This window comes from Salminus brasiliensis, chromosome 1 (genome assembly GCF_030463535.1).
Source record: "Salminus brasiliensis chromosome 1, fSalBra1.hap2, whole genome shotgun sequence".
In the NCBI taxonomy this organism is placed as follows: domain Eukaryota; kingdom Metazoa; phylum Chordata; class Actinopteri; order Characiformes; family Bryconidae; genus Salminus; species Salminus brasiliensis.
Genome location: NC_132878.1, coordinates 5715323 through 5727661, shown reverse-complemented (window position 1 = coordinate 5727661; position 12339 = coordinate 5715323). Strand labels below are relative to the sequence as shown.

Here is a 12339-nt window from a genome sequence, read left to right as displayed (position 1 = left end):
TGTACGTCCATTTCTGTGACCTGGCTACTGCCCCACTACCTTCCAGCTTCCATCACAACCAGTGGATGTGTCGAAGGAAAGTGCCTGAGCCCAGATATCTCACCTGGGTCCGAGCTCATCCTCGCTCCTCCAAACGAAGTCCCCAAACTTCTCGTAGTGCGAGTTGTAATGGTGCTGGATGCGGTACAGCATGGGAGGAGAAATCTCCATCAGCATGTTGTAGGCCGTCTGCTGCTCCTTGCCGCTGGTGTAGCCATTGTACAGGTTGTACACTTTGTCTGCTACCTCTGCATGAAGGACAGAGAACCATCAGATCAGGCATTGATTTTGGGAAAAAAAAAAAAAAAAAGCTTTGGGGTTGGACTGCTTGGACAGTCCTGGATCGATCAGTGTGTCTGAATTCCAGGTTGTTGACAACGTTAGGGGAGATGGTAAGAGGGGGATGTTAGGTTGTCAATGGTGGTCAATGGTATTGACTCGTTTTCTGAGGACAGTCTGCACTAGGAGTACCCAACTGTGGTTCTACAGAGCCACAATCCAGCACAGTTTGCTGATTTCACAGTTCAACCCAAACTGTTCTTCTCAATTTATTAAACAGGAGCAGAGAAAGCACCAAACTGCACTGAAGACCTCCTGGAACCAAGGTGGGTTCCTCTGCTCTACTCAACGGAGAACATACAGCAGTGGAAGTCCTGGATACGGGTAATTTCAGGGTTCAGACATCTCATATATTGACAAATTTGATACATACAGTCATGTGAAAAATATAGAACACCCCATGAGACCCTTGCTATAAAAAAGACCTGGTTCTTATCTAGATGTTCTCTGGCTATCTTTAGTCAGTGTTGCCCTGATGGTGCTTTTTTACATCAAGGGTTTCCTCCTCAAGCTTGTCTGGACTCTTTCTGATGCTGTACTTTGGCATCAACTGTGGCAACAAGAGCAGTACCTGCTACCATGTTGAGATTTTAGGATTGTTGGAGACTTCTTTACTCATCTTGAGGGCCTGATCTTGGGCTGAATTTGCTAGGATGGCCTAATCTGGCCATAGTGGTCAACTGTTGCACTTGTAAATAATGTAGTGGACAGTGGAACGTCTGATTAGAGATCTTTTTAACCCCCTACCATCTGCAGACCCCTCTGCATCTACAGCCTTCTTTCTGAAGGCCTCAGAGAGCTCTCTGGATCTGGCCATGATGGTGATCTTCTTCACCCCTCATTTCAAACATCAATCAAGAGCAGACCAGACTAAACGTGAAGAAGTAATAAATGTGTGTGTGTGTGTGTTGGGGGGAGGTCAAAACTTTTATTATTAATTATTAAATATTTCTAATATTTACATTATTAAAGACATCTCTCAGTATTGATCACACGAAGATCAAACGTCCAGATGTTCAAATATGTTAAAAAAACACCAAGGTTTTTTATGGGGTGTTCTATTTTATTCACATGACTGTGTTTAATATATATATAATGGATATAAGGAGAGATCATGCAGCAGCCACTGAGGATGGTGATGATGATGTCATGGCGAAGTGAGGCGAAATGGAGCTGTGGCACCTCGGCAGGGTGAGATCCTGACCCGCCAGCTCTCTGTCAGGTCACCGACACACTGCTCAGTCTTCATTCGCGCCACACACACACACAGACACACACACACACACACACACACACACACACACAGACACAGACACACACAGACACACACACACTCGTGAAGATACAATCATCCCGGCTGGGGAGCGAGCGAGCATGGCCAGGCGAGAAGGGGAGGGATGGGAGGAGGTGGGTTGGAGGGATGGAGGGAGGGAAGAAAATGTACCTTCTGCTCTGCTGTCGTCCACCATCGGGCAGGAGGTGCGCACCGTCACGTAGGTGGAGTCTGACCGGCTTCCTCGACTGTCCACAGCGTAGAGAGTGAACCTGAAGGGGGGAGAGAGAGACATTAGTGGATTACGAGAGATATAAAGATAGAGATGTAGAGACAGAGAGAGAGAGAGAGAGAGAGAGAGAGAGAGAGATAGGAAGAGAGAGATAGGAAGAGAGAGAGAGAGGGAGATAAATACTGAGGTGAGAGAGAAAAGGAGAGGGAGTGACAGAGATGTATGTGAGAGGGAGAGAGACAGAGAGAGACATAAGAGGAAAGAGAGAGGGAGAGAGAGAGATTTGGAATGAAATAGATATAAGTAGAGAGAGAGAGAGAGAGAGAAAGAGAGAAAGAGAGAGAGAGAGATGTGGAATGAAATAGATATAAGTTGAGAGAGAGAGAGAGAGAGAGCGAGAGAGAGAGAGAGATGTGGAATGAAACAGATATAAGTAGAGAGAGAGAGAGAGAGAGAGATGTGGAATGAAATATATATAAGTAGAGAGAGAGAGAGAGAGTGATGTGGAATGAAATAGATATAAGTACAGAGAGAGAGAGAGAGGGAGAGAGAGAGATGTGGAATGAAATAGATATAAGTAGAGAGAGAGAGAGAGGGTAGAGTGGGAGAAGATGGAGATAAGGGGGAGAGAGAATGAAGAGAGAGTGAGAAGATGACAGAGAGAGATGTGAAAACAGATAGAGAGAGAGAGGCAGACTGCTGAGAAGGAGAGAGAGTGATGGGTGGGGGTGGAGGAGGCTGGGGGTCAGTATCATGAGCAGTATTGGAAATGCTAAGACACGTCCACTGGTAACAACGGCTGTAATCAGAGAGTCATTAGAGAAGCATTAGTCTACTTCACACACAAACACACACACACACACACACACACACACACTGATTAGCCTCCACACCTGGGCCTGCTGAACCCCGCTGAGCCCTCCAGTACCTTCCATCACTTCGCGGTCGCATGAGGGGGGGGGGGGGGGACAACAACCTGTCTGCTCCACAGTCCTCCCTGTCCTCCATCACACCCCACCCCTCCCCCACGCTACAGGGTGATCTGCTAAAGGAAACGGACCCGCTGCTCCCTGTCACCGCGGAACCCCCAGCCCAAAAACAGCCATAACTCACAACAGGCCTGCAGGATTCCAGAGGATTCTGTTACGTTTGGAAATTGCTCTGGCGAGAGCGGAGCGTAAGCAAAAAAAAGAAAAGAAAAGAAAAGAAAAGGCCGACCATTACGGCTAATAGCTGCTTAAATGGGACTCCCACTTCCTCTAATGACGGAGTTCCGTTCGGCAAATACAAAACACATTAAAGCTCGGGTCCTGCGTATTCTCGGACCACCCCGGCGCTAACGAAATGACGCTCAGCTGTTGGACGTGATGATCACGGTGGGTGAGGGCATGGACGAGCTTTTCACATACACTGCAGATTCATACTGGATTAAACTCCCTCCACAATTATTGCTGCCAGATATTGGAATTTACACACACTGCAGATTCATACTGGACTAAAATCACTGCACCATTATTACTTTTGCACAGTTTGTAGATTCATACTGGATTAAAAAAAACTCACCAAGTATTCCTGAAGATTCATACTGGATTAAACTCCCTCCACAATTATTGCAGCCTAACAGTGAAAGCTACACACACTGCAGATTCATACTGGATTAAAATCACTGCACAAGTTTTCATTTTTCAATGTGCACAGTTTGTAGATTCATGCTGGATTTAAACCACATCACCATTATTGCTTTTTAAATGTGCAATTTGCAGTATTCCTGAAGATTCATACTGGATTAAACTCCCTCCACAATTATTGCTGCCTAACAGTGAAAGCTACATACATTGCAGATTCATACTGGATCATACTGGCACAATTATTATTTCTATCATGTAAATTTTGCACAGTTGAACACTGAACACTGAGCTCCCTCCACAATGATTACTGCCAGACTGTGAAACACACTATACTGCAGATTCATACTGGATTAAAAGTATTACAGTCAGACTGCAAAACTACACATTTCTAAAAGTATTACACAGACTGCAAAACTCTACACACTTCTAAAAGTATTACAGTCAGTCTGCAAAACTCTACACACTTCTAAAAGTATTACAGTCAGTATGCAAAACTCTAGACACTTCTAAAAGTATTAGTCAGACTGCAAAACTCTACACATTTCTAAAAGTATTACACAGACTGCAAAACTCTACACACTTCTAAAAGTATTACAGTCAGACTGCAAAACTCTACACACTTCTAAAAGTATTACAGTCAGTATGCAAAACTCTAGATACTTCTAAAAGTATTACACTCAGTCTGCAAACCTCTAGACACTTCTAAAAGTATTAGTCAGACTGCAAAACTACACATTTCTAAAAGTATTACACAGACTGCAAAACTCTACACACTTCTAAAAGTATTACAGTCAGTCTGCAAAACTCTACACACTTCTAAAAGTATTACAGTCAGTATGCAAAACTCTAGACACTTCTAAAAGTATTAGTCAGACTGCAAAACTCTACACATTTCTAAAAGTATTACACAGACTGCAAAACTCTACACACTTCTAAAAGTATTACAGTCAGACTGCAAAACTCTACACACTTCTAAAAGTATTACAGTCAGTATGCAAAACTCTAGATACTTCTAAAAGTATTACACTCAGTCTGCAAACCTCTAGACACTTCTAAAAGTATTACACTCAGTTTGCAAAACTACACATTTCTAAAAGTATTACAGTCAGACTGCAAAACTCTACACACTTCTAAAATTATTACAGTGAGACTGCAAAACTCTACACACTTCTAAAAGCATTACAGTCAGTATGCAAAACTCTACACACTTCTAAAAGTATTACAGTCAGTATGCAAAACTCTACACACTTCTAAGAGTATTAGTCAGTATGCAAAACTCTACACACTTCTAAAAGTATTAGTCAGACTGCAAAACTCTACACATTTCTAAAAGTATTACAGTCAGACTGCAAAACTCTAGATACTTCTAAAAGTATTACACTCAGTCTGCAAACCTCTACACACTTCTAAGAGTATTAGTCAGTATGCAAAACTCTACACACTTCTAAAAGTATTAGTCAGACTGCAAAACTCTACACATTTCTAAAAGTATTACAGTCAGACTGCAAAACTCTACACACTTCTAAAAGTATTACAGTCATTATGCAAAACTCTAGATACTTCTAAAAGTATTACACTCAGTCTGCAAACCTCTACACACTTCTAAGAGTATTAGTCAGTATGCAAAACTCTACACACTTCTAAGAGTATTAGTCAGTATGCAAAACTCTACACACTTCTAAAAGTATTAGTCAGACTGCAAAACTCTACACATTTCTAAAAGTATTACAGTCAGACTGCAAAACTCTACACACTTCTAAAAGTATTACAGTCAGTATGCAAAACTCTAGACACTTCTAAAAGTATTAGTCAGACTGCAAAACTCTACACATTTCTAAAAGTATTACAGTCAGACTGCAAAACTCTACACACTTCTAAAAGTATTACAGTCAGTATGCAAAACTCTACACACTTCTAAAAGTATTACAGTCAGACTGCAAAACTCTACACACTTCTAAAAGTATTACAGTGAGACTGCAAAACTTTACACACTTCTAAAAGTATTACAGTCATTATGCAAAACTCTACACACTTCTAAAAGTATTACACTCAGTTTGCAAAACTCTACACACTTCTAAAAGTATTAGTCAGTATGCAAAACTCTACACACTTCTAAAAGTATTACAGTCAGACTGCAAAACTCTACACACTTCTAAAAGTATTACAGTCATTATGCAAAACTCTACACACTTCTAAAAGTATTACAGTCATTATGCAAAACTCTACACACTTCTAAAAGTATTACACTCAGTTTGCAAAACTACACATTTCTAAAAGTATTACAGTCAGACTGCAAAACTCTACACACTTCTAAAAGTATTACAGTCAGTATGCAAAACTCTAGATACTTCTAAAAGTATTACAGTCAGTCTGCAAAACTCTAGACACTTCTAAAAGTATTAGTCAGACTGCAAAACTCTACACACTTCTAAAATTATTACAGTGAGACTGCAAAACTCTACACACTTCTAAAAGTATTACAGTCATTATGCAAAACTCTAGATACTTCTAAAAGTATTACAGTCAGTCTGCAAAACTCTAGACACTTCTAAAAGTATTACACAGTCTGCAAAACTCTACACACTTCTAAAAGTATTAGTCAGACTGCAAAACTCTACACACTTCTAAAATTATTACAGTGAGACTGCAAAACTCTACACACTTCTAAAAGTATTACAGTCATTATGCAAAACTCTAGATACTTCTAAAAGTATTACAGTCAGTCTGCAAAACTCTAGACACTTCTAAAAGTATTACACAGTCTGCAAAACTCTACACACTTCTAAAAGTATTGCAGTCAGACTGCAAAACCCTACACACTTCTAAAAGTATTACAGTCAGTATGCAAAACTCTACACACTTCTAAAAGTATTACAGTCATTATGCAAAACTCTACACACTTCTAAAAGTATTACAGTCATTATGCAAAACTCTAGATACTTCTAAAAGTATTACAGTCAGTCTGCAAAACTCTAGACACTTCTAAAAGTATTACAGTCAGACTGCAAAACTCTACACATTTCTAAAAGTATTACACAGTCTGCAAAACTCTACACACTTCTAAAAGTATTACAGTCAGACTGCAAAACTCTACACACTTCTAAAAGTATTACACAGTCTGCAAAACTCTACACACTTCTAAAAGTATTACAGTCAGACTGCAAAACTCTACACATTTCTAAAAGTTTACAGTTAGACTGAAAAACTCCACACACTTCTAAACATATTACAGTCAGACTGCAAAACTCCACACACTTCTAAAAGTATTAGTCAGACTACAAAACTCTACACATTTCAAAAATTATTACACTCGGTCTGCAAAACTCTACACACTTCTAAACGTATTACAGTCAGACTGCAAAACTCTACACACTTCTAAAAGTATTACAGTCAGACTGAAAAAACTCTACACACTTCTAAAAGCATTACAGTGAGACTGCAAAACTCTACACACTTCTAAAAGTTTACAGTTAGACTGAAAAACTCTACACACTTCTAAAAGTATTAGTCAGACTGCAAAACTCTACACATTTCTAAAAGTATTACACAGTCTGCAAAACTCCACACACTTCTAAAAGTATTAGTCAGACTGCAAAACTCTACACACTTCTAAAAGTATTAGTCAGACTGCAAAACCTCTACACACTTCTAAAATTATTACATTGAGACTGCAAAACTCTACACACTTCTAAAAGTATTACAGTGAGACTGCAAAACTCTACACATTTCTAAAATTATTACAGTGAGACTGCAAAACTCTTCACACTTCTAAAAGTATTACAGTCAGACTGCAAAACTCTACACACTTCTAAAAGTATTACAGTGAGACTGCAAAACTTTACAAACTTCTAAAAGTTTACAGTCAGACTGCAAAACTCTACACACTTCTAAAAGTATTACAGTGAGACTGCAAAACTTTACAAACTTCTAAAAGTTTACAGTCAGACTGCAAAACTCTACACACTTCTAAAAGTATTAGTCAGACTGCAAAACCTCTACACACTTCTAAAATTATTACATTGAGACTGCAAAACTCTACACACTTCTAAAAGTATTACAGTGAGACTGCAAAACTCTACACATTTCTAAAATTATTACAGTGAGACTGCAAAACTCTTCACACTTCTAAAAGTATTACAGTCAGACTGCAAAACTCTACACACTTCTAAAAGTATTACAGTCAGACTGCAGAACTCTACACACTTCTAAAAGTATTACAGTCAGACTGCAAAACTTTACAAACTTCTAAAAGTTTACAGTTAGACTGCAAAACTCTACACACTTCTAAACGTATTACAGTCAGACTGCAAAACTCTTCACACTTCTAAAAGTATTACACTCAGTCTGCAGAACTCTACACACTTCTAAAAGTATTACAGTCAGACTGCAAAACTCTACACACTTCTAAAAGTATTAAAGTGAGACTGCAAAACTTTACACACTTCTAAACATATTACACTCAGTCTGCAAAAGTCTACACACTTCTAAAATTATTACAGTGAGACTGCAAAACTCTTCACACTTCTAAAAGTATTACAGTCAGTCTGCAAAACTCTACACACTTCTAAAAGTATTACAGTCATTAGGCAAAACTCTAGACACTTCTAAAAGTATTAGTCAGATTGCAAAACTCTAGACACTTCTAAAAGTATTACACTCAGTCTGCAGAACTCTACACACTTCTATAAGTATTATAGTCAGTCTGCAGAACTCTACACACTTCTAAAAGTATTACACTCAGTCTGCAGAACTCTACACACTTCTATAAGTATTATAGTCAGTCTGCAGAACTCTACACACTTCTAAAAGTATTAGTCAGATTGCAAAACTCTACACACTTCTAAAAGCATTACAGTCAGACTATAAAAGCTCTACACACTGCAAGACTGTTGTCCTTGTTGGATGTTTTTCCTGAATGAAACGTAGGTGAAGTATGACCTGTGTTTACTTGTTTACTGAGTGGCCAGATGGAATAGTCTCTGTCAGCTTAGTGCATCAGTGAGCCTTGGGCAGCCAGCATCCTTTCACCAGTTGGTCATCTGTCCTTCTTCAGACTATTGCTGGTGAGTCCTCTCCACTCCAATGCCTTGATGCTCTGATTGAGTCATGTGGACATAACAATCTGGCCCTTGTCAGAGTTGCTCAGGCCTAAATACCTGGCTATTCATCCCACATCCATCATGCCGGCTGTTCATTTACACAGGGCTCTTAGACTCTTACACAGGGTTCTCTGCAGACTCTGTTATCAGCCTCCTCTAGTATTTGGGTGATGGGTCATTCCTCAGCACTGCAGTAACACTGACTGATATGGTGGTGGTGGTGGTGTGGATCAGACACAGCAGTGCTGCTGGAGTGTTTAAACACCTCAGCATCACTGCTGGACTGGGAACGGTCCACCAACCAGAACAGTGTCCTGTGAACAGCAGCGACCTGTGGGCACTGATGAAGGTCTAGAGGATGACCAACAAAAACTGTGACTTAACTTTATCTACAAGCTGCAATGATGCACAATCACTGGCCAATCACAGAGAGGCATTGTTTTCTCCCCCAATCTGATGGTATAATCCCACCACTTTTATTACAAGCTGCAAAAATGGGAAATTAAAAAAATATATATAGTAAAAATGGATATTTATATTTAGATTTTGAGGAGCAGAAATGGAAAAATAATAAACTGAATTAACTAAAAATTAATAAATTACTATAAATAGAAATAATCTATAATGTAAAAAATGTATGCAAAGTATAAATAATAATACAAATGATAATATATATATATATATATATAAGATAATATATATAGATACAAATATATAAATATATATATATTTTAAATAATTTTTTATTTTATTATTTTATTATTATTATTATTATTTTTAATTTAGCCTGAAGAAGTTAGAAAATTGAAAGCGTATAAATTGATAAGCGTTACACTGGTTGACTACAGTCTGTTGTTAAATTCCTTCCACTGGTAAATTTGTATTCTTACTATCTTCTAATCTGTCTGTTTGTCTGTCTGTCTGTCTGTCTGTCTGTCCTGTTGTTGTTGTTGTTGTGAATGTGGTTATATAACGTACATAACAACGTGACCCGTCAGATCCTTTTGGCAAAAACTGGCAATTCATTGAAATGGATACTGTTTATGACTACGCAGTCAAAACACTCACAACCCCCCCCCCCCCCCCCCATCCACCACCATCCACCACCCACCACCAAAACGGCATTGCTCCATCCCAATGAGATACTTCTTCGCACGGCAAGATTGCGAGACTTCGACTCCGTCCTTTGTTTAGGAAAGCATCTCCCAATACCACCGACTGATTGTTTTGTTTGTAATAGGGCCTGTTTTTACATGGCTTGCATACTTCTCCCGATCTTGTTATTCATCGGCAGAGACGTGTGGCATTCTTCCCCCAAACCTCACCAAAAGCCATCCTCAGATCCTGTCCAGCAACCGAGTCCACCCTGCCCATCATAACAACACTGCCTTACAACAATCACACTGTTTGAATTACGTGGTTTCAGAGTCGTCCAGTGAAGAAAGAGGGTGGCTTGCTGTGTGTGTGAGTGTGTGTGTGTGTGTGTGTGTGTGTGTGTGTGTGTGTGTGTTTTTTATCAGGCAATTTGTAGCGTTTTGATTAGGGGCTGAGACGCTGTTTGGTTGCTGACGAGCCTCTTCAGGATGAGGTCTTGTCGGAATGATCTAAAATATGTAGGAGGGGGCATTAGAATTAGGTTTAGGCTTAGTAGGTTAAGTTTTGGTTTAGGTAAAAGTTAGAATTAGGTTTAGGCTTAGTAGGTTAAGTTTAGGTTTAGGTTAAAGTTAGAATTAAGTTTAGGTTTAGGTTTAGCCTGAGGTTATAATTAGGTTTAGGTGTAGCATGTTAAGTTCAGGTTAAAATTAAGTTTAGGTTTAGGCTGAGGTTAGAATTCGGTTTAGGTGTAGTACATTACGTTGAGGCATAGCTTAAGGTGTAGGTTAGGTTAAGTTTAGGTTTAGGTTAAGGTTAGAATTAGGTCTAGGTTTAAGTTTAGATTATAATTAAGTTTATGTTTAGGTCTAGGTTTGATTTAACTTTACATTTAAGTTTAGATTAGAATTATGTTTAGGTTAAGGTTAGAATTAGGTCTAGGTTAGAATTACCTTTTGGTTAAAGTTTAGATTAGAATTATGTTTAGGTTAAGGTTATAATTAGGTCTAGGTTTAAGTTTAGATTAGAATTAAGTTCATGTTTAGCTTAAGGTTAGAATTAACCTTTAAGTTTAAGTTTAGATTAGAGTTAGGTTTAGACTGAGGTTAGAATTAGGTCTAGGTTTGATTTAACTTTAGATTTAAGTTTAGATTAGAATTATGTTTAGGTTAAGGTTAGAATTAGGTCTAGGTTTAAGTTTAGATTAGAATTCAGTTTATGTTTAGGTTAAGGTTAGAATTAACCTTTAAGTTTAAGTTTAGATTAGAGTTAGGTTTAGATTGAGGTTAGAATGAACCTTTTACTTTAAGTTTAGATTAGAGTTAGGTTTAGACTGAGGTTAGAATTAGGTCTAGGTTTGATTTAACTTTAGATTTAAGTTTAGATTAGGATTATGTTTAGGTTTAGGTTGAGGTTAGAATTAGGTCTAGGTCAATGTAAGTTTATGTTAAGGTTTAGGTCGAGGTTATATAATTACGCTGGTCACTTTGTAACATCTCTGTTCAGATGGTTTGATTTCTGCATGTCTGGAAAAAATCCCTTGTCCAATATTTTCTTACACAGTGTTAACGGTTCTAAAGGGGTAAACACAGCATTGCTTACAGTGTGAATTTTATTGATCACTGTGATTCTGTCCTCTTCATTTCCACCTTCTGTTCCATTTTCTTTTGCTTATTAATGAAATAAAATATTCCACAGTCGAACAGTCATTCTGCATTCCCTTAGTATCCAGCAGAAAAAGCTTATTTTTTAAACATGCCTCGTTTTTCTTGACTGTTTTTAAAAGCTTTTCTCAGATTTTAGCTTCCCTTTGGTTTCCTTGCCTTATTTTTATCAGAGGATTTTATCTCTGTCTTTTCCCGACATTCAGTGGTCTCTACGTTCTTCTCTAGTTTCCCTGTCTCTCTTCTCCCTGTCTCTCTGCCTCTCAGCCTCTCTCTCAGCCTCTCTCTCAGTCTCAGATGGACAGGCTGTCACTGGACCGCAGGGTTTTGAGGGGTATAGATAGACTCTGGATCCGAGGACCTCTGCAAACAATTGGCAGTGATAATGATCAGCCTGGGAGAACAAAGCCTGCCTGTCGTCTGGCTCACCCACCAGAATGTCAAAACACAGGGGAGAGTACTGGCAAAACACACTCGGCTTCCCCACCCCCTTCTAGGCACGCTCACACACACACACACACACACACACGCAGACACCCTCGGCATGCCTGACGCCACACACACTCCCTAATAAGGCTGTGCGATACGAGCGAAACACCATTTGGAGGTTATATTGCTATACGCTGTGTTAAACCTCTGATGCAGCAGAAGACTGAACCTGACTGAGACCTGAACTTTAATATGGTTGGAATTTGTCCTATAGGAATAAATGGGGTGCAAAAGTTTGTGCACCCTATTTATACCACGACGACACAAACACACTAGTAACACCCAACCAATCACACCACAGTAACCATTTGGCAACACCTGAGCATCCACATGAGACACCATAACAACCACCTGAAATACCATAGCAGCATACCATAGTAATCACCCATAGAGCATCCAATTTAGCAACATCATGGCAACCACTTAGCAACACCATAAGTTACCAACTTAGCAACACCATCACAATCAGTTGGGATACCACAGC

At 39.0% G+C, this 12339-nt stretch overlaps 1 protein-coding gene across 3 annotated transcripts in view; it reads right to left on the bottom strand.

The window, feature by feature from the left end:
- LOC140573633 (astrotactin-2-like) overlaps positions 1-12339 on the bottom strand; it is a 789110-nt gene that overhangs the window by 17949 nt on the left and 758822 nt on the right. For all 3 annotated transcript variants that reach the window (XM_072693130.1, XM_072693216.1, XM_072693294.1), the window contains 2 exons: positions 1823-1923; positions 104-287 (listed from right to left, as the gene is read on the bottom strand). In XM_072693130.1, the coding sequence (XP_072549231.1) occupies positions 104-287; positions 1823-1923 (285 nt within the window). The remainder of the gene's footprint in view (positions 1-103; positions 288-1822; positions 1924-12339) is intronic.